An 18,767-nucleotide genomic window follows, 5' to 3' on the forward strand; every position below is an offset into this window, starting at 1 on the left:
AAATGACAAATGAAACAGAACAAGATACAGCTAATAAAAAGATAACGATCACAACTGGGAATCGTACCCAGGATCTTTTGTATTACCAGGATAGCGTACGGCCATTTTGACCTTATTATTAAACTTCAAAACTGAGTAGCAATATGATATTGTTAAATCTAAATTTGAAATATAAAATCTAGAAATATGACGTTTAATAATTAGGTCCCAATCCGGTAAGACGAGAGATCTTGAGTTAGATTCCTAGTTGTGACCATTATCTTTTTATTTTCTTTGTTACTCTGTTTCGAGTTTCGCTTAGATTTGTTAGTATTATCTTCTTCTTCAATAAGAAATAATTATTATTTACTGAAAGTTCATAAAATATTCTCTTCGGGTAACTCACCCAAACAAAAACCTGTGTTTTTGTTTCAAAACTATTTTTTTAAATTAAATTGGAAAAGTTTGTGACTGCGAAAATTATTCTCCTTTTTCTAAGCTTTTCTTAATTTTTTTTTGTCTTCTATAGAATCAAACAGTACATAATTTACAGTGATGAAACAATATACAGGAATTAGATATTTCATGTTGGGTACCTATGATACGTTTCCTTGTAATGTCTGCTAAGTGGTATGTCTATTCCTCAATTACCAGGTGACGTGTGTAGTATATATATATGTGTGAGTGTGAGTGTGTGTGTGTGGGTGTTTATTTGTATGTATGCGTATTGAACAGTTTATATTATTGACATGATGCCACGTTTGAATTTGAGCAGTGAATCCGAAAAAATGTCAATGTTTGAGTTTAGACAAATATTATTTAGAGTATGAAAAGCTCGGTTGATAGTAAAAATTAGATGCTGCATTTGTTTTATAATTGAGCGTGTGGAATATAATGCATACATTATAATATATTATGTTTAAGATATTCATTCGTATTAAAAGGAGTGTAAGGAGAATATATGATGAAAATGTGAATAGTAGCAGACGCCGGGGGCGTCCGAGGAAGACATGGCACGATCAAGTGAATCAGATACATGAGTCAGGACAGTTTCATGATAATTCAGTGACAATTCAACACACTTTAAAAAAAAAAGTGATGTAAAGTAATTAGAAACCATGAAAAAAAAAATTTTGAACCAAACCTAACTTAACCCAGTTAATAAAGTTTTTGTTTCATCACTTTCCATGTCTTAATATAACTTTTTAAAGGTGTGATGAATTATCATTTTCATTATTTATCCGGTCACCATCAGGACATATCAAGAATCAGAACAATAGAAGAGTATGTATGAATTTAAATGAGGCAAGGTGTGTGCCAAGACCGAGTTGTTCTAGGATCTCTGCCTACCCCTGCGGTGAAACGACGTGCTGGTTAGTTAGTTAGTTAGAACATTATTTAATTTCTTGGCAATGTTAGGTTCAAGTTTACTTTATTTATACAAATTTTGGTACATAAGTTTTTACATGATTGCGTTTTGGATATAAACAATTAGTTGTGATGTTGTATTGAATGACGATAACTTGTTTATTTTTATAGGTGAGCTGGTTGATAGTTTATTTTAAATAAATAAATATGTAAAATAATGAAGCCTTAACGAGCTATTTATTGTTTCCTTACAATATCAACCACTTTCTCAATATTAACCAGCTGATTAATTATTTAAGTTTTAATATTCTGTGGAACAGGTAGTTATTCCTGGAAAGTAGTTTCCTCCAGCAAATCTTCCTCTTCCGTGTCAGGAGCCTCAGGGTTGCTTTCCTTTACTTCATACTCTTCTTCCTCGGACTCGGCTTTCTCATCAACCTGCAGATATTAAGTTATTTCTTTAAACATAGCAAACTTACGCCCTCTTACACCCTGCCTCACTACCCACTCCCTCTCGTCCTTCTTCAACTATATCTTTTACCCTGAGGATGCCAAGGGTAAAATGCCAATCGCCCACCGTATATTTTTGTGATAACTTATTTTTTTAATAAAATATATATAAATAATAAATAAATATAAAGGCCGTACCTGATAATGTGTTTATGTATTTATAGAATAAAATGGATCTATTCTAAGCAATTTCCCCTGCAAAGCTACTTGTATCGTGGGAAATGTTTTTTTTCCCTTTAATGTTATAACATTTCTAACTAAATAGCGATCTTTACAATAAAAATAAGCCATGTGAGGTTTTCCTGAAAAAATAAATTCATTACTATGACTTTGAAAATGAACAATTATGATATTTGACTTGACATTTTGCGAAGCACTTCTTCTCAGACAAAATAAACATATTTACCAGCTAGAAAAATGTTAAATGACACAATTTTCTTTGCTATAGTAAATTAGTTTGCAAAAAGAATTTTTTAAGGTTAAAAAAAACAATAAAATCATGGCAAGTGCTGAGAGCTACTAGGAAATCCACGATGAATGTCTTAGCACACTAAGGGTTAGTCTATGTCTGCAAATCATATTAACAATCTCCAGTTCTGTTCATGAAAAAGGACCTGCAGGTCTTTAACAAATGAATTTTAAATTTCAAATTACATATTTCCCAACAAACCATTAGTAAAATACGAATGTATTATGAGGATGCCGGGAATACGTATTCACAAATATTGTAATATTTTTGCATTTCATCATTATATTTAACAAGATAAGTGCAGCCGCATATCCACGTGTTCTCATATATTCTGAATGTACTAATATTTAATTATTGAAGTCAATATTTTGTATTGGTATGGCTGAAGTCATGAATTCCGTCAAAACCTTGATCCTTCCTTAACTTGGCATTATCTCTATTGTTTTTTGGCATATTTTTGTCATATCTTTTGTCATAGGATCTTTTATTGTAACATTTCTGTTATATTAACTTTGTGTAGTATGTAATGTGTTAATTGGACTTGGTCCGTTAGTTAATAAATTAAAAATAAAATTTATTAGCGATTCTTCAAAGAAAATTTGAAACGGAAAAATCAGAAAAAGATACAGTCGCATCTAGGACTTGAATTTTGTAAAATATCATTTTGTGTTACCTGTATAATAAAATTGAGAATCTAAAACCAGCGAATCCTGGATAACAGTATTTTCTAGTATTAATAAATGGTTCGACTTCTCTCATGGTGTATGTTTGATAAGCAAGTGGTTCGAATTCTTTCATGGTGTATGTTTGATTAGCAAGTGGTTCGACTTCTCTCATGGTGTATGTTTGATAAGCAAGTGGTTCGACTTCTCTCATGGTGTATGTTTGATAAGCAAGTGGTTCGACTTCTCTCATCGTGTATGTTTGATTAGCAAGTGGTTCGACTTCTCTCATGGTGTGTGTTTGATAAGCAAGTGGTTCGAATTCTCTCATCGTGTATGTTTGATTAGCAAGTGGTTCGACTTCTCTAATGGTGTATGTTTGTTAAGCAAGTGGTTCGACTTCTCTCATCGTGTATGTTTGATTAGCAAGTGGTTCGACTTCTCTCATGGTGTATGTTTGATTGGCAAGTGGTTTGATTTTTCTTGTAGTGTAAGTTTAATTTTTGAGGGTTTTTTTTAACAGGAAGGAGAGAATATGATTCTTGAAGACTCTTTAAGGAGTTTTGTTGTAGAAGGGAGAAAACATGGGGTCTAGCAAATTATTCCACAGGTGAGGTTTTAAACGTAACAATGAGTCGGATCTACACGACACACATTTTAAAATATTAGATAAACGTAGTAGTTCATAGAGCAAAAAATGTACAACTACTGAACCAATGATTTTTAGCATATTATGGCAATTTTACAAAAACGTATTGAGCGATCGCTTGCCATAATCATCCATATTTTGTAGAAACTAAAAATACGGGATACGCGGTGAAATCATTGGCCGTAAGCCGCAGTAAGCACTGTTTATTTGTTTCATTTGTAATCGAACACGGACTACTCATTGCTCGGGTGGTTAATGATAGTTTAATGAAAAAAGCAGATTGAAAGAAGGGGTCTTACTTTTGGCTGGTGGCGTGCTGCAGCGGCGTACATGGGGTTATCGAAGGCCTTGTCCAGAGACAGCTGCGAGATGCCGAGCACCAGGCTGCCCTCACGAGACCGGTTATCGAACCGCGCAAAACTGCGAGCGAATGGGCTTGGAATGCTGCATCAAATATTCACATTATCAAAACACTGATAAATAGACAACATGATTTATTTTTATATTTTATGATAATCTAATGTTTATATGGCAAGGTTTTTTATGCATAACACAAAGGATAAAAAAATATTATAATTAATAATTAGTCTTTTTTCCATTTTTTACATTCTGCCTTCCATTCTATGGTCCACAGACTTGTCACTATTCCGCTATCTAAAGTTAACTTTAATATTGAACTCTCTATAATCAAATCTATTGCCATAAATAACGGATATACCCATACATTAATTGATAAAATCCTTGCAAAAAAACAACAACTCATATTTTTTAATAAATTCCCGTACAATAGTATCCCCAACATCGCAGTAAATAAAAACCACGGTTGGCGTAGAATTTTATACATTAATAAATTCTCGTCCTCATGGTGTTTTAAAATTTCCAACAGAAATTAAAGCTTTTTATACCAATAATAACCTAGGTAAACTTTTAATTAACTCAAAGGATATAGAATAAAATAGGATAGGGAAGAAAATAATTTAAGCCATTCTGGCATCTATTAACTTAAATGTGATGATTGCGAAGCATTTTACATTGGTAAAACTGCAAGAAATGTTTTTATACGCGGGTAGTTGAGCACTTGAGATGCTTAAACAACATAGGTTTTTCGGAATTCGCAACACATTTAATAGATAAAGATCACTCATTTGATAAGCCTTCAGGTATAGAAGTACTACATAAAAACGGGATAGGTCTACGCGTTAATAATTTAGAAGCACTCGAGATAAAAAAATCCCTTAAAATCAATAAAATGAATTTATTAAATAAACAATTAGATACAAACAGCCCCATTTTACATATATTTCCATTCCCTGCACCTATGTTTACCCCCTCTCTCCTACCTAAGTCTTCCACCCTTACCAAAGTTGATGTCCTCTCTACCTCTTCCAGCTTAACTATAAGTACCCATACACCTCTGTAGTTAATTTAATATATTTTTATTAACCCTGATGAAGGTTGGGATTGAACTGAAACCGGTTGGTTATAAATATATACAATAAAGTGGTATTGAAACAAAGTTATTTTATTTTAATTATTATCGCTAATATTTAATATATTAATTATTAATCGCCTGAAATATCCATACAAATTGTATTTTTTTCTCCCGAGTAAAAATAAATGCTGGCGACGGGAATAGAACCCGAGCTACATCGGCTTTTTTCCAACACGCCAAATAATTCAATATGTACTAGTACTTCAATCAACAATTACTGTTTATTGTATTTTTTCACCTGTAAACAACCAACTTTATTTATGTAGGAAAGGCTTTGTTAGTGCTGAATTTCCCACTAGATGGCGTCGAGATATAATATATCTACATTTGTTGGTGAAATATTTTGACTTGTCAAATATTATTATTTTTTTAATGATAAACTAATGTTTATAAGACGAGGTTTTTTATGCATAGCATTGACGGCCGGCGTGGTCTAGTGGTATACGCTTTCGACTACAGATCCGAAGGTCGCGGGTTCGAACCCGGCGTGCGCAAATAAATTTTATTTGATTAATTTGTGTTATTTCACAATTAATATTTCACAATTAATTCATTTAAAATAATATATAGTATATTTTGCGGCACGTTCCAGAGTGGAAGATACTCTCAGTATCGCCCTGGTGTAAGACCACCATTCAGAATTGAAACGTTGCTTGAAATGGCTTTAGCCGTGTTTGGTGACCAGATCTGAATAGCCAGGTACTTCCCCACCTTCCTCTTCCCCATCTACCTCCCCTCCCCAATACCCTCAGCCTCACAACATACCCCAATTGGGGATGCCATAGTCTCACTGGCTCCAGACGGGAGCAGTTGGGACTCTTGTGCGGTAATACTGTAAAAAAAAAAAAAAAAAAAACAAAGGATAACAAATTATTATAAGCAATAATTAGTCGCCTGAAATATCCATACAAATTGAAAATATCTCCCGAGTAAAAATAAATGCCGCTGACGGGAATTGAACCCGCACCTTCTGATGTCCGGTCAGGTGCTCTGGGCCACTGAGCAACGACAAGCTATAAAGGAGGTACCAGCATAATTAATTTATTTCATAAGTTTATTATTAGTTAGTTGAAAAGTGTTTTTGTTTTGTTTAAATGCTTATATGATTAATACAATGAATTTACGTTACTGAGATATTGCGCATGGTTTAACTGATTAAGATTCAGTAGACATATTTTAGAGGACCATTCATATAGCGTATTTCATTCGTACACATATATTTTTTTATGTGACGGGTTAAATTTTGTAAACAACTCAAAGCCAAATTTAATTATGAAAATTAGATTTAAAATAAAAGAAACGATTCTACGAAATCAATTTTTTTTACTTTGGAATTTTCATGGACATTAACGAAATGCATTAAAACCTAGCTCAAAACGCTTCACACTGCAGTGCACCTTAAGAGAGTGCTAATTTGACTGGACCATGGCCATCCTACATTTTTTATTGGCTCCGCAAGTAATTTAATTAATTGACAACTTAATCAGGTAATAAGGTTATCGCACAAAAAATCACTCCAGCACTAAATCAGCTTCGCCTCTGCTCGAGTCGTTCAGAATTCTTCTTTTGAAATTCTATATTATAAGGCAAACTAATCAGCATTGTAATGGCATCACCTCGCCTCAGACAAGATAGTAAAATGAAACGAGGCGGTGCCGATCTGTTACCGTGCTGATATGTGTGAGATAACCTCAAATCGCAGATGGCGAACGTTACTAGGTTTGAACAAATTCGGAACAAATTCATAAATTATATCCATGAGAAAGCTGTGATTTTTGTCTGACCTGAATTGAGTGAAAGTCCGCCTAGCCCCGGCTGGAGGGTAATAGTACATAAGCACAGCGGCCAGTGCTGCCAGCACTGCAATCAGCATCACTAGTGCCTCCCAGCCGCCTTGCATTGCGTCTAGACCGCGCCAAGGGAGTCCCGATACTGCCAGGCTACTCTTGCTCAACTGGAGTACTGATGGAAGATTAGTCAATTGTATTATTGCATTGCGGCATCATCATCATCATCATCATCATCATCATCATCATCATCATCATCATCATCATCATCATCATCATCATCATCATCATCATCATCATCATCATCATCATCATCATCATCATCATCATCATCATCATCATCATCATCATCATCATCATCATCATCACTCATCATCATCATTATATCTTTTTTAGAGCACATAAATTATAAGTAGATTAATAGCAGAATGTGTGACAATCATCGTCCTTGAATGTGGACAGTTATAATTTTTGCCACGGAAACTTTTACCGTCATTCATTGTGGTTTCTGAAATAGAATTAAGGAAAAACGCCAGCCGCAGTGCGTACCTATTACATAACTTAACATTTATTTTATTATAATTAATTTATATAAAATTTGATGGATGTTTTTATTGGTGGCAGTATTATAATATATACAATAATATATCCCTACTTCTCATCACCCGTGTTTTTTCTACAGTTTTAAAACTGTAAATGCTAATATCTCAACATCACTTTCAACGGTCTTGCAGTGGACCCTTCGTATATTCGACGGCCGGCGTGGTCTAGTGGTATACGCTTTTGACTACAGATCCGAAGGTCGCGGGTTCGAACCCGGCGTGCGCAAATAAATTTTATTTGATTAATTTGTGTTATTTCACAATTAATTAATTTAAAATTAAAATAATATATAGTATATTTGCGGCACGTTCCAGAGTGGAAGATACTCTCAGTATCGCCCTGGTGTAAGACCACCATTCAGAATTGAAACGTTGCTTGAAATGGCTTTAGCCGTGTTTGGTGACCAGATCTGAATAGCCAGGTACTTCCCCACCTTCCTCTTCCCCATCTTCCTCCCCTCCCCAATACCCTCAGCCTCACAACATACCCCAATTGGGGATACCATAGTCTCACTGGCTCCAGACGGGAGCAGTTGGGACTCTTGTGCGGTATTACTGTAAAAAAAAAAATATATATTTATGTAATATTCAAGTTATGCTAATTAATGTATGTTTTTATTGGAGAAAACAGAGATTTAGACAGTAAAAAATATTAATTGGAGAATTCGCCTGGGTCCTCACTATTTTAATCATTATATTTCTCACAGATTAACATGACAGCCTTTAAAAATAATATTAATAAGCCTTACAAATATTATTTACATAAATTTGAGAGTTTTATGTAATCTTTATTAACAAACGTTAATTAAAAATAAAAGAAAGTGCACAATACCTATAAATAAATCTTTATAAATATTTTTCAGAGACTAGAGGGAAAATCGATTAATTCGAAAGTGTTATTAAACAGAAAAATGAGAAAATACATAACATTTGAAGGAAGTATGTCAAGGTTTTTGTATTTTACAGGGAAACAGATTTCAATATTTTACTAAAGATATTTAAAAAAAATATGGCGGAACCATTCAGATTTTGATTTTGATTAAATAATTCACACAGTCTTCATATTGGATCCCTTATATCATCATTTGTGCGCGACCGGCTAGTTAGGAATAAGTCGTTAAACTTAGTAGTTGTTCTGGGTGGTATTTGAAAGTTTATTAGTTTGAGTAAGTCAGGACAGTCAGTAACATTATTTATGTACAGAGTCATGAGGTCAATGTATGTTCGCCGGTTAAAGATATATTTCAACATCATATTTATGTATCCCCGTTTACGTGCACTCATTCGGAAATTGAGGTAGGTACTGCAGAATTTTTTTTTGGCTGTTTTCAATAGTGTCTTTATAAATACTGTAAAGTGGAGTCTATAGTTTTCCACTCGTTGACGTGAATTACCCCTGTGGACCAATGTGATAGAGGCTAACTTCCACCTAACGGGGAAAACTTCTCCACTCAGACATTTATTAAATATTATGTTAAGCGGCACACACAGTGACGACGCAGCAGAACTTATGAAAAACGCCGGTACTTCATCATGACCCGCGCCGTAGTTTACATCTAGCTACTTTAAACTTGATTGCATTTATTTTTCCGTTAGTTGAATGATGTGAATATGCGCAAGTCCAGAGTCGCGAACTAATTCTAGTTGGTAGATGTTGATTATGTCATTGATGGAGGAGGGTTGACTTTAAGAATTCAGAGGACACGTTTCTTGGGTATTATTAGATTTACTTTATTTGAAGGACCTAGCAGCAGGATGTATAAGACCAAAAACTTTTGACATTGTTTTGCAATTAACTTTCAATGTTGTCAAAAAATAACTTTCGGGATTCACTAGCTAACATTTGTATGTAACACGTAAGAAAGAAAATTTACAATATTCAGAAAGATCTTTATATGTCTTCCATTTGAGCCAGACTTCATCTTTTTTTCCGTGATAACCTAATAAGTTCAGGTATAAACTAAATATGAAATTACTCATTTATCAATTAAATTGTTTATTATTATATAGGAACGATCTACAGCTTCTTTGTATTGATTGGAAATCTGCTGTTTGAGATTTCGAATCTTTCCCCTTGATTTTCTTTTCCCGAGATTGGAGATGTCGTAACTTTTCAAGTTTGAAAGGCAAAAATGTGATTTTTATGAGTACTTTTATCTTCACAAATGCTACAATTATAAAGACCCGTGCCAGCAGTAAATAAAAATGTACCTTCTGAATGGCTGTCCAATTCATCCTTGACAGCAGGCGCTATTTCGGAGCTAGCGCCTTCGTAATCCTCTGGATCTACCAACACTACCTGTAGCCCCCGGACGTTCTTCCCTCCCCACGGCCCCACCCACCAGCGCACTCCGCGCCCCTCCTGTGCCACCTTCGAGGACACCAGCTCCCTGGTGCGATCTATGGCCGACAAAGCCTGCTCGCTGTGCAGAAGTATCACCGCACCTAAGCCATAAAAAATAATTATTTATTTCATCAAACTCAGCAAACTTATTTGGTAACATGATTTTAATTAAAAATAATAAGTATTAATTTTTTAATTTTTTTATTGGTAATAAACATGTTAATAAAATAAAACGATAATTTTGATTATAATTCACCGATTAACACTAATCTGAAACACACATTGTGTGTACTTATGTACATATATTGAGAGAGACAAAATATAAAATAGAATGAAGGAACAGAGATAGCATTAAATTAAAATATAACATAGTCACAAAGAAAAAGATCTCCTTTATTCTATTTTCTATTTTGTTTCTCTCAATATGTGTACATAAGCACACACTTATCATTATATATACACATATAATTATAAGCAAACACAAATAACATTTTTTTATAAGTTTAATTTGTTACCCTTATAATGCTTGTTTTAAGCGAAACTGGGCAGTCGAAATTAAATACATGACTTTCCTAACTACGCAATTACGATTGAACATCAAATAAATGATTAGCGCCATTTTGTTTTATTGAAATTTTAACAGTCCCGTTAATTGCCAATTCCAAAACTGTGATGAGCCTTCAATTGATTGACCAAATCAGCAAGGTACTAGATCTTGCGTTTAAGGGGAACCGTTCAAATGTTAAAAAAATATGTGAAAATATTAAAAAAATCTCTAAATATTAGTTCTTCTAAACTACGCAACGGATTTTAATAGGATTTTCACTCTCGTTTAGAGAATTATATTTTTTTTTTAATTTGTACTCCTAGTTGAAATTTTTTTGTTGAACTGTCACAGTTTATTGCCGATTCTCTATAGAAATAAAAGTGTTCTCTATAGAAATTATGTTTGACCGACAGACGTAACCATAATGAATAAATTGTTTGAAGTTCTTACCGCAAATCTGGCAGCAGTGGTTCTCCGGCTGTATTGGTTGGAGGCAGCGTGGCACGACACACTTGACCAGGGAGCAGATGCGCGTTAGCCCTTTGAGGTTCTGACACATTTCGTTAGCTGAGGGAAACGAAAATATGAACGGCGGAGGCACTTGGTCCAGGGACTTGATGAAGGTCAGTGGCCTGCTATTTATGAGGAGTATCCAATCCAACATGCTTAAGTGCTGAAAGGGTAAAATTTTATATTTTATTTTTAATAGATTTCTTTATCCAGGTAGTGTATTCTCATTCTTTTTTGTGCAGCCTGCGTTACTCCAAAGAATGGAATTAACTTCTGTCTTAAATATAAATAACTTAAATGACTTATATACAGGGTGTCTGGAGGTAAAGTGTACATACTTTGGGAGGTGATTCTACATGATGGTAGAAGTAAAAATTATATAAAAAATTCATAGAGTTTCGATAATTTTAATATTGTAAACTTTACCCCCGGACACTCTGTGTATAACAAAATAACATATTATATAGGATTTAATTTCAAATGTATACGTACATACCTATCTATAATTCATTACATTATATTAATTAATTTAAACAAAATAAAATTCTATCCGAGGTCGAAAAATAAAATAAATTTAAGTTATTTCCACTGTTCAAGATGTTTACAGAACCACATTCCCCTAATTTTTTCCATCCTCCGAGATATTTCTCATCCCCACAATTGATATAAATTGGCACATTGATAGTCTATCCAAAAAAGCCTGCTATGCCTCAATTCAAAGGACTATCCCATAAAAATCATGAATTAAACAATTCCCCATTTAAAAAACAAAAAAAATTCCTCACTTATTTCGAATAAGGATTGGACATTGTTCCGTTCCTTCTCACCTTTTTAAAATTCACATGCTTTTTTCCTCATATCGTACATTTTGTAGTCTAGAAGTGGGAACTTTAGATCACATATTTTTGGCTGTCCCTCTGTCAACAAATATTCTCTCTTTTATCAAGTTTTATTTAAAAGCCTCCCCTCCATTCAACATTTCATCTCTTCTAAGTCTGAATTCAACTCCAATCTTACATATAATTTTGAAATTTGGCAATTTTAACAAAATTGATGCATAAATTCATTTTTCATCTCTGAATAATTTTAATTAATAATTTCTGTAATTTTTTTAGAAAAATTGTATTTTATAAATTCTAAAATCCATTGTATGAGCATAACTGACAAAAATTCATCTTGATTGAGAGAGTACTACGTTTTTCATTCTTTCGGAAAAAACAATATTTGGCTATTTTCTGTATTTTGCAAGACGTGGGAGAATAAATATGATTTGGGAAGAACTTTAACAAGTAAACGTTGTTAGTCTTACAATAAAAAAAAATTCACAACGACTTTGAATGAAGACTGAAAATGTTTAAAATCGAGTTGGTAGTAATAAACTAATATAAAATTTCTAACTCCATTTTTTTCAAACCGGCAACATTGCACTTTACACTTCACACAATAACTCCACGCGTTGAGAGATTGTGTTACCGCCGTTATCGAGGTGACAGCTATTATTAATACGTCTTCTTATGTTGTTTTCAAAATTCTTGCTTTTGTTCATAAAATGTTCAATTTACTGTTATATATCTTTCCATGAACTATTTCTATATTACGTTTCAATTAATAAACCCATCAAGGTCGTTTTTCATCACGTTTTTTAGTAATAAATCATGGAATAGGGGAATCGCATGTTCTAAAGAATAATGCCATATTCGCTAATATTATGTTTTACGTGCTCTAGAAATCAACAAAAATGTTGACATCTAGAATCAGCTTTTATGAAAAATTACAAATATGCCATCCGACAATATTTGTAGGGTCAATCTAAAATTGTGTGTTGTTGTGTTAATCGTACCTGATTCTTGACAGAGATGCTCTTTACAAAGTGTATTTTGCTGGGCAGCTGAACAACCAGCCCGTGCAGAGCCGGGAACTGGACTGCATCTGTGGTGCAGGGCAGCCGGTCCAGATGGGTGACTGCGGGTCCTCCCTCGCCCGGCATCACCGTCTCCCCGCTCTCCTTCGACGTGCGCCAGTTGTAGGGATCTTCCCAGCTGAAGAGTTACGAATATTATCTCCACGCAGGAAGTTCCCATACATAATAGAAACTTTAAAGATGGGCCGTCAACTGTTGTATTCGTAGATAAGTGACCCTAAAATCGTTTTTGCATACTACTACAAATCGCTTCCGCGCCTGGTCTATCTTTTTACCTACACCAAATGCATAACTTTCATCGATTCCCTGTAGTTGAATCGTTATAGTCGGCACGGTTCAGTTTAGGTATTATCCCCGTCGGTTTCCATTATCGATGATTTCGGTTTAATGAAAAGGTTCAATTTGTGCGAGTAGGGATAATAAGTTTATAATCAATTACTGTTTGTAAATGTACAGTTAATTTGGTACTCAATACAGATGTCTGAAAAATAATGTGTATTCTTCATATTATTTGAACTAATTGCTCATATGGGTACAGAGTGAAACAGTGGCCGGAAAGCAATATGCTTACAATAAACATATCGAAAACCAAATACCTAACATTTGATGCTACAACATTGCAGAACATCCCCAAACACCTCACCACCTCAATATACATAAAAGGTCGTTTTTGAAAAAATAACTCTCCCTAGAAGTGAAGCTTTCGAGTGTGTTAAAGTTATTAATATTTAGGCGTTATGGTTGATAATAACCTCAAATGAAAACACGAAAGTGAAAATTTGCGAAGACAGATTCATATATTTATTTTATTACGGAAAATTTAAAAAAATAGATTATGGTAATGGGTGATATAACTCAATCATAACCTACTGTTGAATTGGGTGGGGGGAGGGATATAGGAAAAATAATATTAAACCTGTTATTATAAAGAAACCTTTCAGATATTCGAGGGACGATCTTTTAAAAGAATTTATGTTTGACAGAAACTATACTAACTAACTATCACGCCGTTTCTCGCAAGGGTTAGGCAAAGAGGACGGACCGCCAAACAACTCGGTCTTGGCACACACTCCTTGCCTCATTCACATTCATACATCATCTCATACATACTCTTCTATTATTCTGACACTTGACATGGCCCGACTCAAGTATATTATTCACTTGGTCGTGCAATTTCTTCCTCGGGTGTTCCCGACTTCTGCTGCCATTCACATTTGCATCGTATATTCTTCTTACACTCCTTTCTTCGCTCATTTTCTTTACATGCTCAAACCATCTAAGCGTCTCTTTCTTGATCTTACTCTACGCTTACATATCAGCCTTGCACTCTTTACGGATCTCTACGTTTAACGTTTTACGATCTTTACTCGTACAAGATCATACATGGTTTTACCACACATACGCCTCAAATATCCCATTTCTACAGCATTAAGTCTACTTTCATCATTTTTCTGCCAGTTCCATGCCTCAATTCCATACATCAGGGAAAGTACCAGCACACCATTGTGGACTGCTGGCTTTGCTTCTTTGGACAGTTTTTTGGTAGCGCCAACTGCGGTAAGTCCTCCATTAACGGAATTACCTGTATTTACACTTCTTTCAATATCTCTGTCAGCCTTCCCATCTCTCGTAAACGTACTCCCTAAATACACAAACTCATCCACCTGCTCTAAGTATTCCTCATTTAACTCATTCGTCATGGACACGAGAGAATGTAGATCTTCCATTCTGTTAGCAATCAGTACCGCATCGTCAGCCTACAATAGGCAACATACTTTCAGATTACTCAAATTGGCGCCCGATCCCACCCCTTTCAATTATTGTATACACTTATCCATTTATAGATTGAATAACTATGGTAATATTACGCAGCCTTGTTTAACACCTTTTGTGATATAAAACCAATCCGTAAAACCACCTTTCACCCTAACACATGCAACACTTCCCTCATACAGAGACTGTGTGAGATTTGTCTTCACTCCATACTTGGACAACACCTTCCATAGCTTTTTTCTATCGACTCGGTGGTATGCTTTTTGTAGATCTACAAAGCCACAGAAAAGTTTCTGATTTTTTTGCCAGAAACTTTTCAGTGAGTACCTATATGCAATGAGAAGATCTGGTCCATGCACCTCCTTCCACTCATAAAAGCACCGTGCACATACCATATTATATCCTTTATTTCCTTTCTTACGCTTTCAATCAAAATTCTACCATACAGCTTGAATTGAACTGAACTTACCAGGCTAATAGCCGTATGATTACCATATTCCAATATTTGACAGTGTTATACAAAAAAGATAATACCCACAATTCTTGATCTGGAAGGTTTTATACTAACATTGCTTGCTAGAGGCAGCATACCGAAGACTATGTAGCAACATCATAAAGCATCTCTCGTGGTGAAAATGGGAGCTAAAAACTCAAACCGAATACCAATTCAATGTCTGATTTTATTGTACCTTTTAAGCTAGCGCTAGCTATACGAGCACTACGAATACCAATTTAGCTCAACAAGACATTTTTTAATTTTTAAAACATGCAAAATATTTTTTTATAAGCTTGTATAATAATATTTTGGTAACTCACCCTCGCATTTTCCCTTTAATTTATCATACTGTCTTACCTTATTTATTCTAAATAAACTTTGGAATCACTGGGTAAATAACATTTTATACTTCTAGAAGCTCAAAAGTGTTTTTAGAATCTTCTCAGTTTAAATCTCAGGACAAAAAACTGACTTACAAAAAGGATCCGATAACAGTTCTTTGTGGTATACCATAAGATATAGTTTTGGAAGCAAAATATTGTACTAAGCGTATTATACTCTAATAATATTATATCATATTTTCATACCCTAAAACTACAGTGGCACTTCTCCCAACTCAAAAAAGATAAATTAATGATTTTTCTTTTAAGTTGGTAAGATAGTAATATTTTACAAAATGCTATAAATTACTAGCTCTTACATAGTTATTACTATGTCATTTATTTCTTTTATTTCTTCTTTGTAAGATTTCTGGCATCCAGCTTTGAACATTAGTCTTCCTTTATTCTTTTTTGCTTTACCTATTGTCAGTTCTCACCCACGCTGGTTAAAAAACACTCACAAGTCAGCTTTTAAATTATGAATTCTTCTATGAAAAATAAAATCTTACAATCGTATGATGTTATTGGTGAAACGCATTTCTTCCCCGGGGCACTTTTCTCCGGGGCGCGTGCCCCCGAGGCGCAGCTCCCCGTTCTCTGGCAGCAGCAGGCCCCCGTCCCTTGGCAGCTGCAAGGCGGCTACCCACACTCGTCCACCTGTCCCGCCAAGTTGCAGCTCATACCTCATGTCAAGGGGGTAGACTATGCGGTCAAGCGAGCACGGCACGCGGGAAGGTGTCCAGTTCAAGGAATTGTTAAAGCTCAAGTCTGGGGTCCACTCCTTGATGGCTTGCTCGGAGTTGGGGAAACACAACAGGAAGAGCAAAAAGCCTAGCATTTCACTCATTTTTGAACTCTCAATGATTATTTAAACTTTTTTGTTTTGTAGCATAAATCCTCGGAAATAAAAAATAACAATCAATGACACAAAAAATCCAACACTATAACTTAACACTTTTTACTAATTTTAGATCAGCCTCAATATTTTCTTACTTAAAATGACGCTGGTATTTTTTTGTGCTAAACCGATTATTTTTTTGGAGCATTAGATGAATTTTGGTTCGAAAATTATTTTTTTGTTATTTGCGGAGATTTATTCAGTGTCCGCTGTAAGTATCTAACTCAGTCCGTCCGATTGCTAATTGAGCGTCGAACCCACCGGGCTATTGGTAACCTCTTTAATATTACTAAAGTTAACAATTAAACCAATACGATGGAAAAAATGTCTCAATAATAGATTTTATATTTCAACAACGAGCACGTTTCACTTAGAACTCACCGATAAATACATTAATTTTCAGTAGATACGTGCATCTCTGTTATACGAATATTACTGTATAAACTAAAACAGGATGAAATAAAAAATAGTACTTAATCGGTACGAGCTAAAAAATGTAGTTGGACCAGCAGCTCTTCACGCATTATCGCGCGGACTGGTTAAAATTGTATTGCTGATATATTGTAAACTGATATTCATTTTGGAGGGCGGTGAATTGGAGATAAGCTGAAATCATCGGTTTATAAATAATGGTACAAACTAGATAGTAAATGATAATAAAGATGGAAAAAAAATATTTCGCAACTGGACGCGCACCTTTAATATTAAATCTTATATATAGAAGTGTTCCAAAATGTATAATACTGTCTTACTCAAATTGCACTTTTTGACTTTAAAAAAGCCTTTGACACATTGGACCATCAATCACTATTTATAGCAATGGAGGAATGTGGTATTATAGGTCCATTAAATAATTTGTTCAAAAATTACCTTTTAGATAGAAAAGATAAAGTTAAAATTAACGGAAAATTAAGTGAAGAAATGACATCAAATACTGGAGGGGCAAGACGGTCGATATCGGGGCCCACGTGTTATATAATGCAAGTAAACAGTCTACCAAATGTAGTAAACCGGTGTAAATGTTACATGTTTGCGGACAATACATGCATTATATGCGCTGACAGAGATCCACAACAAATTGAGGAATTCCTGTAAGCAGATCTAAACAACATAAATAGTCCCACAACAGTGGAATTATTATTAGCGCAAATAAAATTAAATACAAATACATTCACCACATGCCTATTGTAAGACCAAGGAATTGTGTATAAAATAATACATACGATTTTTGGCATACAGGAAACCAATCTTTGCAATGTAAATTCCCAAATATAGAAAAAGTGTACCAATATACATACCTCGGTCTTAGAATAGGTGTCAATTTTAACTGGTCAAATCATATTGACAACATATGTAATAAATTAAGATCTGTGTTAGAGAAATTTTACTTTCTAAAATATTGTTAGCAAAAAATATATTACTATATATATAATGCATTAGCCGAATCAATTATTATAGGATACGGAGTCAAAAGCTATGGATTAACGTACAAAACTTAATTAAATAAAATAGAGCAAATACAACTCCGTTTCCTAGCTAATTGATAGCAGGCAAAAAAATCCAATTATGTGAAGGCGATTATAAAAAAAATGTTTTCATAGTGTAACGTACGTAAAAGGGTAGATTACCAATTAACGCTGGATGAATTCTGGAACACAGAATTCAAAAACCTATTAACCACAATTACCCTACTAGACATAGAAGAGCAGAAATGTTTGTAATTAACAAATCACAAAATGCGTAGATACGGAGATAGTAAGTACAAAGAGGCATAAAATCTCTGAAATTTTTAACGAATTACCTGAAGACATAAACAGACAGACATCTTTGTATATCTAAAATTAAAATCAGGTATTTCTACCTTTGTAGAACATGAAAACGTATACCTAAGTATAAATGAATGTGTTAGACAAAAAATTGTAAAAATGAGAGATTTCTTATAATCACCCTATACTAGTCAGTTTTGTAAGAAACTATGTAAATATAAAAACGTAAAAACAACTGAAATCATTTACAGAAAACATAATAACAAACATAAAGAAGTGTGAAAATACATTTATTAAACTTTTTTGACATTATTTATATCCGACTGCCAAAAAGAGAAATAAATAATTTCTTCTAATGTGTTTGGCGGACCACTATTAGAAAAAAAATATTTAGACCTAATATCACCAAAACCATTCCGGGAAACATAAAACACTTTTTCTGATTCTGTAATCATAATACACTCAATAATCGACGTTTTCCTATGGCTATAATATATAACTTTGAGCTATAAGCCGTACAAAGGACCATTGAGGTATATAGATAGTACTAACATTGGCGTTTGAAGTATGGGCCACAAACATCGGTTAATTGTCCGCTGTCAGATACCGTCCCT

The 18,767-nt window shown here is 34.2% G+C and overlaps 1 protein-coding gene across 1 annotated transcript; it reads right to left on the bottom strand.

Annotated features, from left to right (window-relative positions):
• Positions 1-1,404: 1,404 nt before the first annotated feature.
• Positions 1,405-16,901, bottom strand: Amnionless (amnion associated transmembrane protein). Its single transcript, XM_089635237.1, has 7 exons — positions 15,999-16,901; positions 12,760-12,958; positions 10,860-11,082; positions 9,730-9,963; positions 6,914-7,091; positions 3,937-4,081; positions 1,405-1,785 (listed from the first exon to the last, which is right to left on the bottom strand). The coding sequence occupies exons 1-7, from the start codon at positions 16,334-16,336 to the stop codon at positions 1,672-1,674; spliced, it is 1,431 nt and encodes a 476-aa protein (XP_089491363.1). The 5' UTR covers positions 16,337-16,901; the 3' UTR covers positions 1,405-1,671.
• Positions 16,902-18,767: the final 1,866 nt, after the last annotated feature.

This window comes from Hesperophylax consimilis, chromosome 9, assembly GCF_061612785.1.
Source record: "Hesperophylax consimilis isolate HC1 chromosome 9, BYU_Hcon_1.0, whole genome shotgun sequence".
Taxonomy (NCBI): domain Eukaryota; kingdom Metazoa; phylum Arthropoda; class Insecta; order Trichoptera; family Limnephilidae; genus Hesperophylax; species Hesperophylax consimilis.